Below are 17,143 nucleotides of genomic sequence, written 5' to 3'. Positions count from 1 at the left end.
TCAGAATTTGGACTCGGCATTCGGGCAACCTAGGTACTAATCTCAGGTTGTTGGAATGGGTTTCAGGTTGCCTAACCAAAAAGTTCTTAAAATGTATGATCTTTTTTTAAATTTTTTTATTGCATTCCTATTTCAGTTGCAAACAGAGTCTTAATCACTCTCTCCTCCCAAACGTCGTTTTCTCACTCTCGACCATCTCCTTATAATCACTCTCATTCTCCAAAACTTTCCATGCTCTCTACCACTACATTCTCATCAATCCGCTCTGATTAACATTCATCTTTTCGCAACTTCATTCACACTATATTTCAAATGGACATTTTATGTACTGGGGTATGTCTATCATTTTAGATTTCCCCCCTCTCTGTAGTTTACTTACTGTATGTTTGCTAATCTTGTATGTCCTTAAATGCCTTAATGGACCCAAAATTGGGAGGGAAAAACACCAAAAAAACAAACAGTTTTCATTCTCAGATTTTTCACTTTGTTTCAACCAAAATTTCAACCTCTGTTTCTGTCCTTAAAGTATACACTTGTCCTTGTCTTGTGTCTGGAATAGGTAGCTTATATATTTCGTTATAAAACTTAAAAGTCCGAACGATGTAGAGTCCTGAATAAAGTCGGAGGTAACGCGGGAAGCAAGAACAAAACTTTTTCTCATCTTCGTAAACGATGTCTTAAACGGTCCCTCTTTTAGGTTTCCTTTGTAGTTTAACCTTTTCTTAGATTGTTTAAGCATCAGTAACCCAGTTTCTTTACAACAAGATCGAATGTCTATGCTGTTGGCTGTTTTGCTCTTGCATAATAAAATGCAAATTGGACATTTCCGGTATACCAGACCAAAATACTAACGAAGTTTTACCGACTGGATTTATTTCTTTTCACATTATTTAATTTGTATTCATTTTCCAAATATATACAAATTTTAATCACAATCCAAACTCGTCACCAAATCGCCATTTGGGCGAACTAGGTTAACAAACGGGTCGTCAAAAATCATTTTAGGGTGGAAATGACGAGCGTGAATGTCGAACCCTGCAAATGAATTGTCTCTGATACCATGTACTGTCAGATTGAGACACAAACTCATTCTCTTTTTCACAGAGACATATTTGTCCATATGTATATTAGGTGCCCATGTTACCAGTATTTTGAATGATGTAATCTATTTTTACATGTATGTTTGCACTGCAGTATATTGAAAGCTGATTTTTTGTTTTTATTGTATCATATATTTTTTTTCTTCACTTTTTTGTAAATTTTTATTAACATGTTTTTATTTTTTGCTTTTTTCAGCCATGCCAGATCTTATCAGACTTGTTCATGGAAACTTGGCAGGAATCAAGAAATTAGTCAAGGAGTTTCGATTATACTGGAAAAACAAGACAAAAGAGAAAAAGATGGAGGTTAACAATGACTGTGACGAAAAGATGGACATAGACGAGAGCAGTAAAAGGACAGATGAATCAAAACAGCTAGATGACTCGGACATGAAAGATGAGACAAAGCAAGTAATAACCGAGAATGAATTCAGCATTTCAAAACGGCAGCTGGAAATACGAATAACATCCATAGCCGTGCGGGAAAAGAGGGACTCCTACAAGAAAACCTGCTGGTATGTGAATGATGCTGTACTAGAACAATATAACCTGAAGGATCTGCCTGTACCAAGTGCTTGGGAACTTCTTAGTCAGCCTAAAAAAACTCCCTTAAAACCCAAAATGGAGGAGCCGGTGAGTGCTGGACGTAAAACCCCGACTGTCTCCATCACACAGTTTGCACGACCAATGTCTCCTTCAACTATGCAAGCTCAGTTTGCAGCAGCCAATGCAGCTGCTCTTGCTAACAAACAGAAAACAGTAGCAGAGCAGGCAACAAAGATTGCTGAGTTACCAGAACAGAAAAGCTGCATCCAATCCAAGGAAGAGAACAAGTCCGATCAGCCCAAGCTGAACTTCTTCTCCCCCACCAAGCCTCATCAGTGGAAGATGGTTAACACTGGATCTTCACTAAAAGACGGCAAGCGCTTGGTCTTGGTTTCCACCCAACCTTCATCAGGAAAAAACATAACGGACCAAGCTAAAGGTAATTCAAACTCTATTCCCAAATTGATGAAATCATCACAACCAAGATCGTCTCCTGCACCGACTGCTTCTCAAGACGATGAAAAGAATGTGGAGATGAAGATGGTTGTTGATCTTCAGACTACGGGAGAAAATTCTAGAGAGGCTATAGTGTTGGACTAATCGTGGTGATAACCTCAATGGGAAATATGCATTCAACATCTAGATTTGCAGACAGGTTTTAGCACTATTTATTGGTACTTGTATATATATAATTATTTGCATTGTAAACCATTACTTTATAAAAGTAAAGATATTTTAAGCATATAAAACATTTCTTCGTTATGTTTTGTTTATATCTACCTTGTAGTTATGGTGCTCTAGGAATATGTTTAGTTTAATTTGTACCGTATAGTACAGTATATCACTTTATGACTACCGTATACTGGGTTTTTACCACACTACCGTATACTGGGTTTTTACCACAGGTCTAAAATTTGGCGATTTGCTAGCTCGGAGGTATGCTAATAAATTTAGGGAATAAATTTTGGTGGACAGGGAAAAGTTAATTCTTTTGTGCTCTGAAGACACCATTGGGTGCATATTTGGTGCGTGAATTTTGGCGGAAAACTATCTAACCGCTAAAATAAGCCAAATTTACCAACCCGCGGGAAAAAAAACCCCTGCTCTATGGTTATCTCAAATTCTCCTAGTTTCAAACAAAATGATATAGAGGATAGCTATTTACTAGTTTAAACCCACGGTTGATTACGCTTCATTCCTCTCCCCAACCGTTGATTTTTGATGATGGAGCCTTTCAACAATTCTAAGGTCACCTTAAAGACCCAACTTTAAGTTAACGCCCCCAAATTTTACCTGCGTCGCGATCAATGATAAGCCTATGGTCAATCAAACTTTTAACAATAGAGCTTAGATTGATTGACGTTTGCAGAGACCGTGGTCTACAGCTACCCGAGAAAGATGTTTTGATAACAATCATGGCTAATGATGACGGGCAGTCTTCAGATCTCGAGGAAAGCCCTAGTATACCTGAGTTTTGATAGCATTGACTCGCACCTAGAATATTTTAATTTCTAACGTCCCCTATACAATGCAATTTATCATCGTATTTTCTCTCTCCATCTTCATACATGTATTATAGATTAAACAATCAGAAATCAAAGAATAATAATAATAAAAAAAAAAAAACCAAACAAACATAAGTTATTGGAATATTTTCTATTAATGATTTATTGTGGCTTTATATTTATAAAAACATGAACAATTCTTTATTGGCGCAGCACATCAACATGTATAATGGTTATATTGCCCATGCGTAAAACCGTTACAGTAGTTTAAAAATTGCTTCTGTTTGAGATACCACATGGATTATAAATTACACAATCAGAAATCAAACAACAGTAAAAAAGCATAAATAAGTTATTGAGATATTTCTATTTATAATTTATCACCGCTTAATATTGAGAGAGAGAGAGTTACTGAGATATTTCTATTTATAATTTATCACGGCTTTATATTTATAAAGATAGAGAGAGAGAGAGTTGTTGAGCTATTTATAATTTATCACGGTTTTATGTTTATAGAGAGAGAGCGATGTGTAAAACTGTAGCAATAATATAGATGAAATAATATGGCATGGCAATAGTGTTGCATACGTATGACAATAATTACTCATTTAGTCAATGATTGAGAGTAAGGGAGAGAGAGAGAAAGGGGGGGGGGGGGGGGTAGACTAGCTATGTGTCGGCTTTTGTTTGGGATACCATCGTTACACAAACACTACGTCCACAGAAACCCTAAAGAGAGAGAGAGGAGGGGGTGTATACTTCGTGTCAGCTTCTGTTTGGGATGCCATCGTTACACAAACACTACGTCCACAGAAACCCTAGATAGAGAGAGAGAGAGGAGGGGGGAAGACTTCGTGTCAGCTTCTGTTTGGGATACCACCATTACGCAAACACTACAGCTACAGAAACCCTACAGACAGCCCATATTGAGGGGTATCTTGACCATTCTTCATTTGGTTGTACATGTACACAGATCTACTTGGATTTATTCATTCTCTCGAAACATGGATATTTTACCTACTACACCCACAACACCGCGAACTCCCAGGACACGCCGGGTAATATTATATTTAGGAAATTATTTATATACGATATATAACAATTTAATTAGAAGTTTTTAAAAGCAAAGGTTTAGAAATGGGCTAAACCTGTCATTTGCAATACATAAATATGACCAAATTTGAAGGTTTACGGGAAATAGAAATGCGTATGCATGTAGGTAGAAATTTTAATTTATTTTTTTTTTGCACAAATCAAGACACTAAGCATAATTTGTAATAACCTGAGAAATTTCCTGTGTATATCATAAAAATATACACAACAACTGATCTCTTGGCCAGGTGAATTCCAGGTAAATAACATTGACCATGGATAAGCTCCGCCCACATTCAGTCATCCGTGGAGCAACCGTACGGTGTTTTTTTTTTGGTCTTTAATCACTTGAGTGATCTATTGCAGTTGGTGGCTGTCCATCATGCATTAAATAATCAACTTTGTCTCTGAAAGTTTATGACCATTTTTCATAAAATGTGTATGGTGCATCTATGCAGAAAGGAGAACAAAACTTGTGAATTTCATAGACAGGTATATTCCAATCACCCCCTCCTCCTCGCTATATTCGCGGTCTAGACAAATCCGCGAATTTAAGAAACTGAATACTTTTATTCTTTAATACACAGTGTTGTGGTGGGGGGGGGGGGGGGGGGGGTATAGTGATTCGTTTCCGCGAATGTCTACAATGGAAAAACCACGAAAATTACAACCCGTGAAATCATTAAATTAAAAGTTCAGCCGACCGTGACCCCACTAGACGCTGCATGCTCTTAGCAATTGTTGTGCATTAACAATTGTTCTTGATAATTACCTTTCCAATTCTTTTCAAATTAGGTATGAAGCATATTTGGGACAAGGGGGACTTGCATTGTAAATTTCAGGACTCCTGAGGCCTTAGGGGCGGGGCAAAAACTGGCCAATTTTTAAAGATCTTCCCTACACATGTAAGAAAAACTAAATGCATAGTGGTGTAGAGCAGGAAGACTTCTACCTAAATTGTAAATTTCATGATCCCTGGGGTAGGGCCAAACTTAGAATTAAGCGTTTTTGTGTAAATCAAGTAAATAACATCTTTAGTGGATATTTAGAAAGAACAGGTAGTCGTACTTTACCAAAATTATAAATTTGATGAACCAGGTGTAAGGATTTTGGAGTGGGGCAAAATTTTACCAATTTTCAAAAACCTCTACACTTGCATATCTTTAAGAAAAACTAAATGCAGTCGATAATAGTGATATATATAGAACAGGAAGGCCTCTACGAAAATTCGAACTCAGGATCACCAGACGAAAATCGCACTAAATCTGCCAAGGGTTTGTAGAGAAGCGGAGCGGGTCGTAAACCCTTGGCAAGCGAAGATGTGTTCTTGTCAGCGCAACTCCTGAGACCGCTCAACAGAATTTCGTGAAACTTTGTAGTTAATATTCCCAGGAAATTCTGATTCAATAATATTTTGGGGAGTTATGCCCCTTTTGAACTTGGACATTCGAGCCCATCTGTGCTGTTCTTGCAGTAATGCATTACCGTTCATTATGTGAGGCGATGTTAGAGGGGTATGTGAGCTCACTTTTGCTTTCTTTCATTAGGAATAGCAGAGAAGGATGTACGACCAAAAAAAAATGATGACTTTCACAACCCGAGTTTTGACTCTTGGGATGATGGAGCGCTAAATTAACAAACTCAAATGATTGAAGATATTTTCAATTATTTGAAGATATCATCAATTCAATTTTATTTCTCTTTAATTGAATTAATGTGCGTTCACATCAAATGAATTAATGCGCACTTCCAATTTCATTTATTGCTCTCATCAATTGAATTAATGAGAGCAATAATTCATTTAATGCGCGCATTAATTCAATTATTGCTCTCTTCAATTAAATTTCGTAGAAATATTGCTCGCAAAAATTAATTTAGAGCTCGGTATGAATAATTTGATGATCTCTTTAATTCAATTGAAGATAATTTTTAATTATTTACAATGCTTTTGTGTAAGGAATTAATGCGCGCATCAATTCTTTTAAAGAGAGCAACAATTCAATTAAAGAGATCATTAATTCAATTGTGGATATGTTGAATTGAAGATATCTTTAATAATATAGTTGCTCTCTCTAAAAGAATTATTGTTCTCTTCAAATGTATTAAAGATATTAATTCAATTGAAGAGAGCAATAATTGAATTAATGCACGCATCAATTGAATTATTGCTCTCATTAATTGATTTAATGCGCACATTATATCAATTATTGTTCTCTTCAATTTAATTGTAGCGCGCTGCAATTCAATTGTTGATATCAATAATTCATTTGAAGATATCATTAATTCAATTAAAGCGCGCATCAATCAGCTGAAGAATTAGTGATATCATCAATTCAATTAAAGGGACTGGTTCACGATTTTTGATAAAAATATTTTTCATTTTTGATGTTAAACATTAGAAATATAGCTCATTTAATGTTGACAGCCAAAATTTTGACCTTCTGAATGCAAGAATAAATGTAATATTTTAGCCTTAAATATGTGTTATGTAAACAAAGACTCGAGTCTTTTTATGTAAACAAACAAACAAGTGAACTATTGATTTTGTAATATAATGGATCTTAATTTTGCATAGTCACAAATTTTAACTTTTAGATGACACATTTCACCCCAAAAATGCTTGAAATGTGAGAGATATGATAATACTTAGATCGATATCCATTTCTTTTGAAAAATTCGTAAGCAATAGCATACCGCAATCTTTGTTTACAAAACAAATAATAAACTCTAAAATGAGCTTCTGTGATGATGTATCACCTTAATTTTCATGTGAAATCTTTCAAACACAGTAGACAGTAGATTTTGATCATTAAAAGTGAAAAACAAAATTTTGGATAAAATCGTGAATAATTATTTGAAGAGATCTTTAATTAAATTGTTGCGTGCATCAAATGAATTGATGATATCTTCAAATAAATGAAGATTTTTCAATTATTTGAGTTTATGTTAATTTGGCGCTCCATATAGGATGGGTCCAAATTAGTCATATCGTTTAAATTTTAAAAAAACAAAACAAGAGGCCCATGGGCCACATCGCTCACCTGAGTCACCTTGGCCCATATTTGAAGACTTTCCATATATATTTGCATGTAAAACCTTGGTCCCTATTATGGCCCAAACTACCCTTTGCAAACTTGAATCTACACTATGTCAGAAAGCTTTCATGTAAATGTCAACTTCTTTGGCCCAATGGTTCTTTTAAAGCTTTTTTCTATATTTGTATGTAAAACTTTGAACCCCCCCCCCCCACTTGTGGCCCCATCCTACACCCCCCCCCCCCCCCCGGGGGACCATGATTTGAACAAACTTGAATCCGCACTATGTCAGAAAGTTTTCTTGTAAATATCAGCTTTTCTGACTCAGTGGTTATTGAGAAAAAGATTTTAACTATATATTTGTATGTAAAACTTTGATCCCCCTTGTGGCCCCATCCTACCCCCCGGAGCCCATGATTTGAAGAAACTTGAATCTGCACTATGTCAGAAAGTTTTCATGTAAAAATCAGCTTTTCTGGCTCAGTGGTTCTTGAGAAGAAGATTTTTCCTATATATTTGTATGTAAAACTTTGATCCCCTATTGTGGCCCCATCCAACCCCCGGAGCCCATGATTTGAACAAACTTGAATCTGCATTATGCCAGGAAGCTTTCATGTAAATCTCAGCTTTTCTGGCTTAGTGGTTCTTGAGAAGAAGATTTTTAAAGTTTTTCCCTATATATTTGTGTGTAAAACTTTGATCCCCCCTTGGGGCCCCATCTTATCCCCGGGGGCCATGATTTGAACAAACTTGAATCTGCACTATGTCAGAAAGTTTTCATGTAAAAATCAGCTTTTCTGGCTTAGTGGTTCTTGAGAAGAAGATTTTTAAAGTTTTTCCCTATATATTTGTGTGCAAAACTTTGATCCCCCCCTTGGGGCCCCATCTTATCCCCGGGGGCCATGATTTGAACAAACTTGAATCTGCACTATGTCAGAAAGTTTTCATGTAAAAATCAGCTTTTCTGGATAAGTGGTTCTTGAGAAGAAGATTTTTAAAGATTTTTCCTATATATTTGTATGTAAAACTTTGATCCCCTATTGTGGCCCCATCCAACCCCTGGGGCCCATGATTTGAACAAACTTGAATCTGCATTATGTCAGGAAGCTTTCATGTAAATCTCAGCTTTTCTGGCTTAGTGGTTCTTGAGAAGAAGATTTTTAAAGTTTTTCCCTATATATTTGTGTGCAAAACTTTGATCCCCCCTTGGGGCCCCATCCTATCCCCGGGGGCCATGATTTGAACAAACTTGAATTTGCACTATGTCGGGAAGTTTTCATGTAAAAATCAGCTTTTCTGACTCAGTGGTTCTTGAGAAGAAGATTTTTAAAGATTTTTCCTATATATTTGTATGTAAAACTTTGATCCCCTATTGTGGCCCCATCCAACCCCCGGGGCCCATGATTTGAACAAACTTGAATCTGCATTATGTCAGGAAGCTTTCATGTAAATCTCAGCTTTTCTGGCTTAGTGGTTCTTGAGAAGAAGATTTTTAAAGTTTTTCCCTACATATTTGTATGTAAAACTTTGATCCCCCCTTGTGGCCCCATCCTACCACCGGGGGCCATGATTTGAACAAACTTGAATCTGCAATATGTCAGGAAGCTTTCAGGTAAATTTCAGCTCTTCTGGCCCAGTGGTTCTTGAGAAGAAGATTTTTAAATGACCCCACCCTATTTTTGCATTTTTGTGATTATCTCCCCTTTGAAAGGGACATGGCCCTTCATTTGAACAAACTTGAAAGCCCTTCAACCAAGGATGCTTTTGGCCAAGTTAGGTTGAAATTAGCCCAGTGGTTCTGGAGAAGAAGTCGAAAATGTGAAAAGTTTACAGACAGACGGACGCCGGACAAAATGTGATCAGAATAGCTCACTTGAACCTTCGGTTCAGGTGAGCTAAAAATGTTAATACATATATTAAGTAAAGCCTCTCATCAGTGTATGCACTTTTGAGGGCATTGAAGTTTTATTTTGTATTGTTGGTGAATATTAGAATTTAGCTTAGATATTCAGAACAGGGCTTTTTTTTCTAGATTTCATAACCCTTGGGAATAGTGAGACTTTTAACTATTACTAGGGTGACCGATAAAGCCAGTGGGCCTCTTGTTAAAGAAAGCGTGCAGCCGGGGTACTCCTGCACCATATGTGCCGGTAAATCATGACAAGTCGAACATTGGAACAGCTACACATTTTTGTTTTCGAAGCGATTGTAAGCAAAATGCTACGATTGAATGAAGTCAATAGGAGTAGGGACATTACTCTGATCAGGCAGGGGCATTCGTAATGTCATGTAGCCCAGCAATATTGTGTACATAAGACAACAATATCCTGTTTAGTTGGGCGTTTCGGAGCCTCAGGGAGATTGGCAATCTAATTAAAATTATACTTCTTAGATCCACGCCGTAAACTTTGCGTAAGAAGATCTGACATAACCTGATTAGGGTTCACGTGAACTTTATGTTAGCCAATCAGCGCGTCGCCTATGAAGTCGTCGGTGTAAATAGCTGCGATTGTTTGCTTTGGAAAAAAATCGCAGCTCGAGGTGATGTCACAATGCACCGTTTACATCGACTGGCGTTATATTCATCACGTTAATTAAGTAAAGCATCTTGAAAACTATTCAAATCATACCCATCCCTATTCATACATAAATCGCAATCCACAATTAAGTTAATTTGGGTGTATTTTTTATCGTACATTTTGTTGTTTGTATGAACGGAATAGATTCGGCATTATTGCCAAAGTTTAGAATTTCTTATGTGAGAACAACAATTTTATAGTGTGCAATAAACTTAGTGGGAAAGCGATTACTGCAACTTGTTTACGAGTTGTCGGGAACCGTCTGAATAGCCATCATTATCCGTATGGCGCTATCTGACTGGCTGATGGTTCTCGTGAATATTCCAAGCAAAAGGTCATGTGGACATGGCCCCCAATGGGGTTATGTCAGATTGTGGGCGTATCCTAGAATATGATTTTAATTAGATTGGGACGCCCTCGTGCGACGTCAGACGTCTCGCACCTCCGTAACCGATTTCAGACGGCATGCCAAGTTGTCGGTCAGTGTGTCACTAAGGGTTGAGATGTGTATTCTTTATCCATTAGAATCCAACTAGCATGGGGACGTCACAACAGGAAGAGAGAGGGGCTGTCCCTTCCCTCATTTGGTATGTATATTGTACATGTATACACGTTGTCGACAATATCGCGCGGCTTGACGAGTATTTCGAGCATTAGCGTGACACAGATTATCACGTGGCTGATTTGATATTCAGCAGGTCAAGATGAGGTCAATACAGGTAAATGAGGTCGAAAGAAAACGTGTTTTTTTTGTTGTTTTTTTTTTTTTGCAGATTTTTATGAATTCCATCACCAACACAAGATTGCCCAGTCTTGCTTTTGGATACATTTTTTTTATTACAAAGAGGAATTATAATAGAAAGGAGGATTCGAAATCTGGACAACCTTGTGCTCGATATAAACAAAGGCTTTAAAAACCGGTCATCCAATGAATATCAATAGAGAGTTAACTAAAACAAATAACCCCAACTTCAAAAGACGGCATAGCTCTAATGTTAACAAACTTTTCAGTAATATAAAATACCAAACTTGTAAGTTAAAGCTATATGGTCCGAATTACAATATTTTTTCCCATCTCGTAAAAACGCTATTAATCGCACGTATGTAGTTATGAGGCTGTACGATATATCATAAATTATTTCACCTGTTTTAACCCAAATTATTTGATTTTAAATCGATGTTTACAAATAACCGCGTCACTCTGCCATTTCAAGTGACAGTCACGTGACCAGTTCAAACTTTCAGATCATCGGTGGTCTTATCTGTGTAAAGCTGTGTATTTTGTTATAACAGTGCCGTACACAAGCTTAATTGCAATAAAAATATCAAATACCTCTTAGTAATTCGTTGTTTTACGCTCTTTCAGCCTTAAAACTAGACAGTTGCGTATGAGTTAATACATCATGTTGGGATTCCCCTGACGAGCGTGGGTTTATTTATAGACGTCTATTATGGGATGATTTATATATGTACCCACTATATTTACTTTCTAAATGATATTCGCACGGTTTTCTTTTACATGTAGCTGTTTTCAAGCATGTAATTAAGGGGAAATTAATAACTTTATAAAGTAATTAATCTGCTTTAAAGTAATTATATACAAAAATAATACATGAACATCGGGTCATACAGCTTTAAAGTATCAATGAACATCTTGGGGCATTGTAAATGGCAAGTTTCAAACTTTGATGGGTTTTTTAATCATCGGAGGCCATATGTTACAGCTAATGTTGGGAGGTCCTTTAGACCTATACTTACCGCTTAAGGCCGTAACAGTGAGGATTCTTCTTTAATGCACTGCCGCGACACAAAACCTCCGTTTTTAAAGTCATATAAAAATACCAGTGACGGCCATGGCACGAGCGGGGCTCCAACTCAAGACCTCCTATTTACTAAGCGAACGCTCCACCACTGAGCTACCCCCACCGGTCAACATAACTGCTACACACTCTGCTTCTTAATGTAGTGGATATCTGAAATTATTTCAATATTTTACGAAAATGTAATAGCATATCGCAGTGTTGCTTAGGTTTTGCAATATTGCTTTTTTAAATCATGTTTTACTGATTGAATGAACTATATTTATTTAGACCTCTTCGCGCTGCGCTTCGCATAAGGCCTCAACCAGACTTAATCTCCAGTATGTTTTCTCAGACCAACTACTTAGTTGACCCCAAGTCCATCCTTCTGCTTTCGTTTCTTTTTCAACAGTTTCCTTTATATGACCCTTTCCGTTTCCTGCTAGTGCCCATCTCATCGCCACTCGAGAAACTTAATTTTCCATTTGAAAAACATGTCTTATCAAGGGCCACCACTTGATTTCCACAGAAATAGATGTCTATGTTGTATGAAAGGCGAAGATAACGAACAGTTTTCAATCTCATAACTTTTATAAGGAATACAAAATAGAGAGTTGGTCAAACACAGACCATTGGATATACCAGAGGTGGGATTAGGTGCCGAGGAGGAGTAAACATCCCCTATAGCCTGGTCACACCCACCATGAGCCCTATATCTTGATCAGGTAAACGGAGTTATCCGTAGTCAAAATAAGTGTGCCAAAACGGCCTAACACATATATAGGGGTTATGAGATTAATCACTGTTCGTTATCTTCACCTTAAACCAGACAGCATTTGACCTAGCTGCAATAATGTAGCCCTATCCAATTTTTTTTTTATTCTGACGTTTTCGGGATAGGGCTACAATTCCATAGGATCTCCGTAATGGTGCAAAATAATTTTATGAATAACCGATAATAAACTCTGTGTATTAGTCCCAAATGTTGTTTACACCAAAAGGAGTACCAACTTTGTGTTCGGGCATGTCTAATAAAAGTGTTTTTCATTAAATATAATGTACAGCATGCAAAATTCTTCGTCTGCTCCGCCATGCTTGTTATCGCGAGATCTCGTAGGTGGATCTAATGAAAGTATAAACATTGACAATCAGCGCGAAAATGTAGTTACTCGAGCCACTTCGACAAAGAAAGGAAAATCATATTGTTGCAAAAAGAATTTACAATCTGCTGTTCGGTTTTTAACTTGATATTAAATTCAAACCTTTTCAATACCGACGAAATAGCTTTCGCCTCCATACTTGTCCATTGATGTACATACTACCTTATATGGCATATGCAAATGACTTGACAATCGGAAGTTGAAACTTCAGTACATCAAACATGGCGCACAAATATGAATCGAGAAATTGGAATTTATCGAAATTGTTGAAAACGGTAGAATAGAGCCTCACAAATCTAAAGTTGCAGGTTGTAAATTTATATATTGACTAAGAAACATAGAAAATCATTTTATTTACGTAAAGAAAGTCAGGAAATGTTTAGAATGAGCGCAAATGTTGCGGGAGTGAATCACTCCCGCATTTGCACCATTACGGAGATTCTAAGGAGTTGTAGCCCTCTCCCAAAAAAAAAAAAAAAAAAAAAAAAAAAAATCAGAGAGGGCTACATTATTGCAGCTACATTTGACCCAATGATAAGTTGTATTGGCAAACTAAATCGTTATTTAACGACCATAGAATTTGCGAAATGCTGACTTTAAACGAGACTGTTGAAACCCCTGTAACATCAATTCGTTTGTCAATAGCTTGTCTCGATTTAAAAACTGATCATACGCAGAACAAACTTTTGCGTATTCAATCAGTTGAGAGATATAAACACCAGATATGCAGGTGACAATGAAATATTGCTACATGAATATGGGAAGTTAACGATGGAGAAGCTGAAATCATTGCGTTTGCAGAAAGTTGAGTTGTTAGTTCGCCGTTGATATTTATTTTCAATCTGAGTACGAAGCAGGTGTGGAGGACTGTGGTGTCTTTTATTTCCAGTTCTAATAAAACGTCGTCGATATATCTAAATGCTACAGCAAGAGATTTTTTCATCTCGCGTAGAAGTTTTTGAATAAACTCTGCATCATAAGAATATAAAAACAGGTCAGCTAACAAAGGAGCACAATTCGTGCCCATGGGAATCCCAACAGACTGTTGGAAGACCTGATCACCAAAGACCACGAAGATATTGTCAATGAGGAACTGTAGCATATTTTTTATTTCAACTTTAGAGTACTTGTGCGTGCAATTTCTTTAAATTCTGCTTCATATGAATATAGAAACAGGTCAGCTAACAAAGGAGCATAATTCTTGCCCATTGGATCAGACTGTTGGGAGGCCTGATCACCAAAGACTACGAAGATATTTTCAATGTATAATATATTGGTAGTGACCAAAATATCTTCATATTCTCCGTAAGCATTACCTATGGAATATGTTTAGTGTTTTACAGATGCATTTTATAACTTTCCAGGACTCTGACCCATGCAAAAAAAAAGCACAAATATTTCAATGCTGCTGAAGAATGTGTATTTTTAGGTTGGAGAATTTCCAGATGGTTTTCAGAACAGACTTTCAGAACGATAGTTGACATCGGTCACTGAATTTCCATCTCTGGTGTACTTGCTAACAAGTTATATTAATCATTTACATCTTCCACTGCTTTGCTATCTGTTGTTACGGAGTAGTCTATTGGTGTTGATTTATTTTTACGGTTGTAAGTTTTTATTCGCCCGTCTAAGATGAGACCTATTTTGATATGGCGATCATGTCCGTCCGTCTGTTGGTTTTTTTCGTGTTTGTCTCATGACTTGAATATATCTATCAAACGTTTACTCGTGTCTGTCTCATAGAATACCTGTAAAGTGCGAAACGAAATCTACCGAAACTAAACAGATTGTATAACCGAACTCTTTTAATCATAATAATTAAAAATGGTATCTCAGGCCCCTGTGAAAGTTACCACATTTAAAATTCGCCTCCCCGTTGATGTAGGCTTTCGGCTTGACTGATACAAAGTTTTGAAAGTTAGAAGGGGGGGGGGTTAAGCACAAAGTACATATCTGAAGCTGAATAATTGTCCCGGGTCCTCAGAGATGGCCTTTAAAATGGATGCCCAATGGCACGCTAAAGAACCCTCACTGCTCAATGGCCGTAAGCGCCGAGCAAAGGCCTGAATTTGAAGCCCTTCACCCTGGTGAGTGAAAAATTCTCGAGAGAGACCATAACAAGATACAATCAATCAACAATACAACTACGAAAAATGTCAGAATTGCGACACCAGCCCTAATCTCGGTTGAGATTCGGCTCGGCTGAATATTTGGACTGACGCCTTCACCGAATCTCGGGGCAGTCCTTCATAATTCATGTCTGGAAATTTTCTTTCAGCTTCAGCCAGTTCTAGCAATTAATGTGCTCTTATGTGTCACTGCTGTTCGCTTCAAATAAGTAATTTGACTGTTAAACTAACTCTCTATCACTATCAATGCTGTATTATTGTAAATAAGTGCCAGTTAAGGAATAGTGTAATTACTGACAAATGATATTGCTGTACAATTTAGTCATTGATTATAATAATGTTTCCCTTGTGTGATTTTTCGCAGTCCTCAACATTTTTATATCAGGCTAAGGATGCCTTTGGAATATCATCAATTCTTCATAAATACTTTTCAGAAATTACATGTGCAAACAAAGCATGTAATTATTATCTGGTACACTGTAATCATTTCACTCTGTGGACAAAAATGTCAGGTGTCAATGACCGGAACATGTTGATTATATCGAACACACAGGCACTCGACGTTTTAAATATCTATAATAAAAAAAATTGTCTTCTTGAATTATGTTTACTGGAAGACATTTTTTTAATTATAGATATTTAAAACGTCGAGTGCCTGTGATCGAACACGTACCTCTGATGCGATCTTTTTGTTGAAATATGTTTGAAAACCAATGTTAGTGTAAATCAACTTACTCAAATGTACACATAAATAATTATGAAACACCTAGCTATAAAAGGGAGTGCCAGAGATTTTTTTTTCTGTACAAGCATAGATGGTTGATTTTACGAACAAAGTTAAGTTTGATCTATAAACTACCTCCATTTATCAAAATAATATAATTGGAATTGTAAAATTTAAGGAACCGATCAATCTCTTGTCCCCCCCCCCCCCCCTCCCTGCTATTTAGGATTTAAACTGGGTTTTGTTAATATATTTCTTTCGTTTTTGCCTTTCAAGAATTTCCAGACTCTTGTGAGGTTAACTTCTCCAGTTCTCCCCTCCCCCCTCTTTAACATTTATATCACATGCTTTCATCTTGCTTTATTTCTGGATATTCCTGAAATTCTTGGTTATACACGTATCATAACTTTGACAGAATTAAACATTAGACACGACTGACACCCCCCCCCCCCCCCCCTTCGCCATCCATTCATTCAATTTGATGAAATGTACTTCCTAAACAGTGTTCTCCATAACATCGAAGAAACTAAAACTTGGTGATTTCAGAAATATGATACAACCTATTAAAGCTCAGCATAATAAAGATTTTGGTACCGTAAGCTTTTTAATACTACATGTATTTTATCTGCATAATTTCCTGTGAAAGGGCAGTAACTTCAAAAATATAGAATTGTTGAGGGATTTTCGCTTAATGGATCAAGAGGGCATCTATTTAATTTATTTAGAGAGGCACCTGAAATAAGGATACTACTTACCCCTGATTTTTTTGCGGCGACAATTTTCCGAAATTTGTGGATTCTCTGCCTATCTCATAATTTCTATCTATGTAATCGTTTCACACTTTTTTGTAAGCTTTAAAGATTGTTATTTTATTATACCAGAAGAAGGTAAATCTCTAAAGCTTATAAAAAAGTGAAACGATTGTACATAAATCAATATTAGGGTGAGATAGACAGGGAATCCACACATTTTGGAGAAATTATCGTGAAAAAAAATATCAAGAGGGGGGTGGGGGGCTAAGTAGTATCCATATTTCAGGTGTCTGTGTTTATTTAACCAAAGATTGTTTTTCTTCCGGGTCTTACACTATCTGAAATTATCAATAGTTCATGTCAACTTCATTAAAATATGAAACTGTCTTAAACAAGTTTGAATTTGATGTTTATATATATATATTCACTGTGTGCAAGATGTGGATTTTGGTAAGAAACTTTGCTTAAGCTAAAGGGAATCTCGGTCCCCCTACGCCACAAGATTTTCACCCACTCTACGCCACATGAGGTTTTCAGTCAAATACTCGGCATATCATGATTTTGTGTTGGTTTCTTCAGTCAAATATGAATGAAAAATTCTCGAGCGGGACGTTAAACAATAGATATATACAATCAATCAACCCAGATAGATTACATTGGAGCTACTGGCGGAGAAATATTTACACATTTTGCTCTTTTTGCATTTCTGCGAGTCAGCCCCG

The 17,143-nt window shown here is 36.7% G+C and overlaps 1 protein-coding gene across 1 annotated transcript in view; it reads left to right on the top strand.

Annotated features, from left to right (window-relative positions):
• The window catches only part of LOC125649879 (chromatin assembly factor 1 subunit A-like), a 35,033-nt gene extending 32,636 nt beyond the window's left edge, over window positions 1-2,397 (top strand). The window contains exon 15 of the mRNA XM_056166334.1: window positions 1,297-2,397. Coding sequence (XP_056022309.1) covers window positions 1,297-2,246 — 950 coding nt within the window. The 3' untranslated portion in view covers window positions 2,247-2,397. The remainder of the gene's footprint in view (window positions 1-1,296) is intronic.
• The last annotated feature ends 14,746 nt before the right edge of the window (window positions 2,398-17,143 follow it).

The sequence above is a fragment of the Ostrea edulis genome, chromosome 5 (assembly GCF_947568905.1).
Source record: "Ostrea edulis chromosome 5, xbOstEdul1.1, whole genome shotgun sequence".
Lineage (NCBI taxonomy): Eukaryota > Metazoa > Mollusca > Bivalvia > Ostreida > Ostreidae > Ostrea > Ostrea edulis.
The sequence above is the reverse complement of the archived record's forward strand: the minus strand, read 5'-3'. Positions and strand labels throughout refer to the sequence as shown.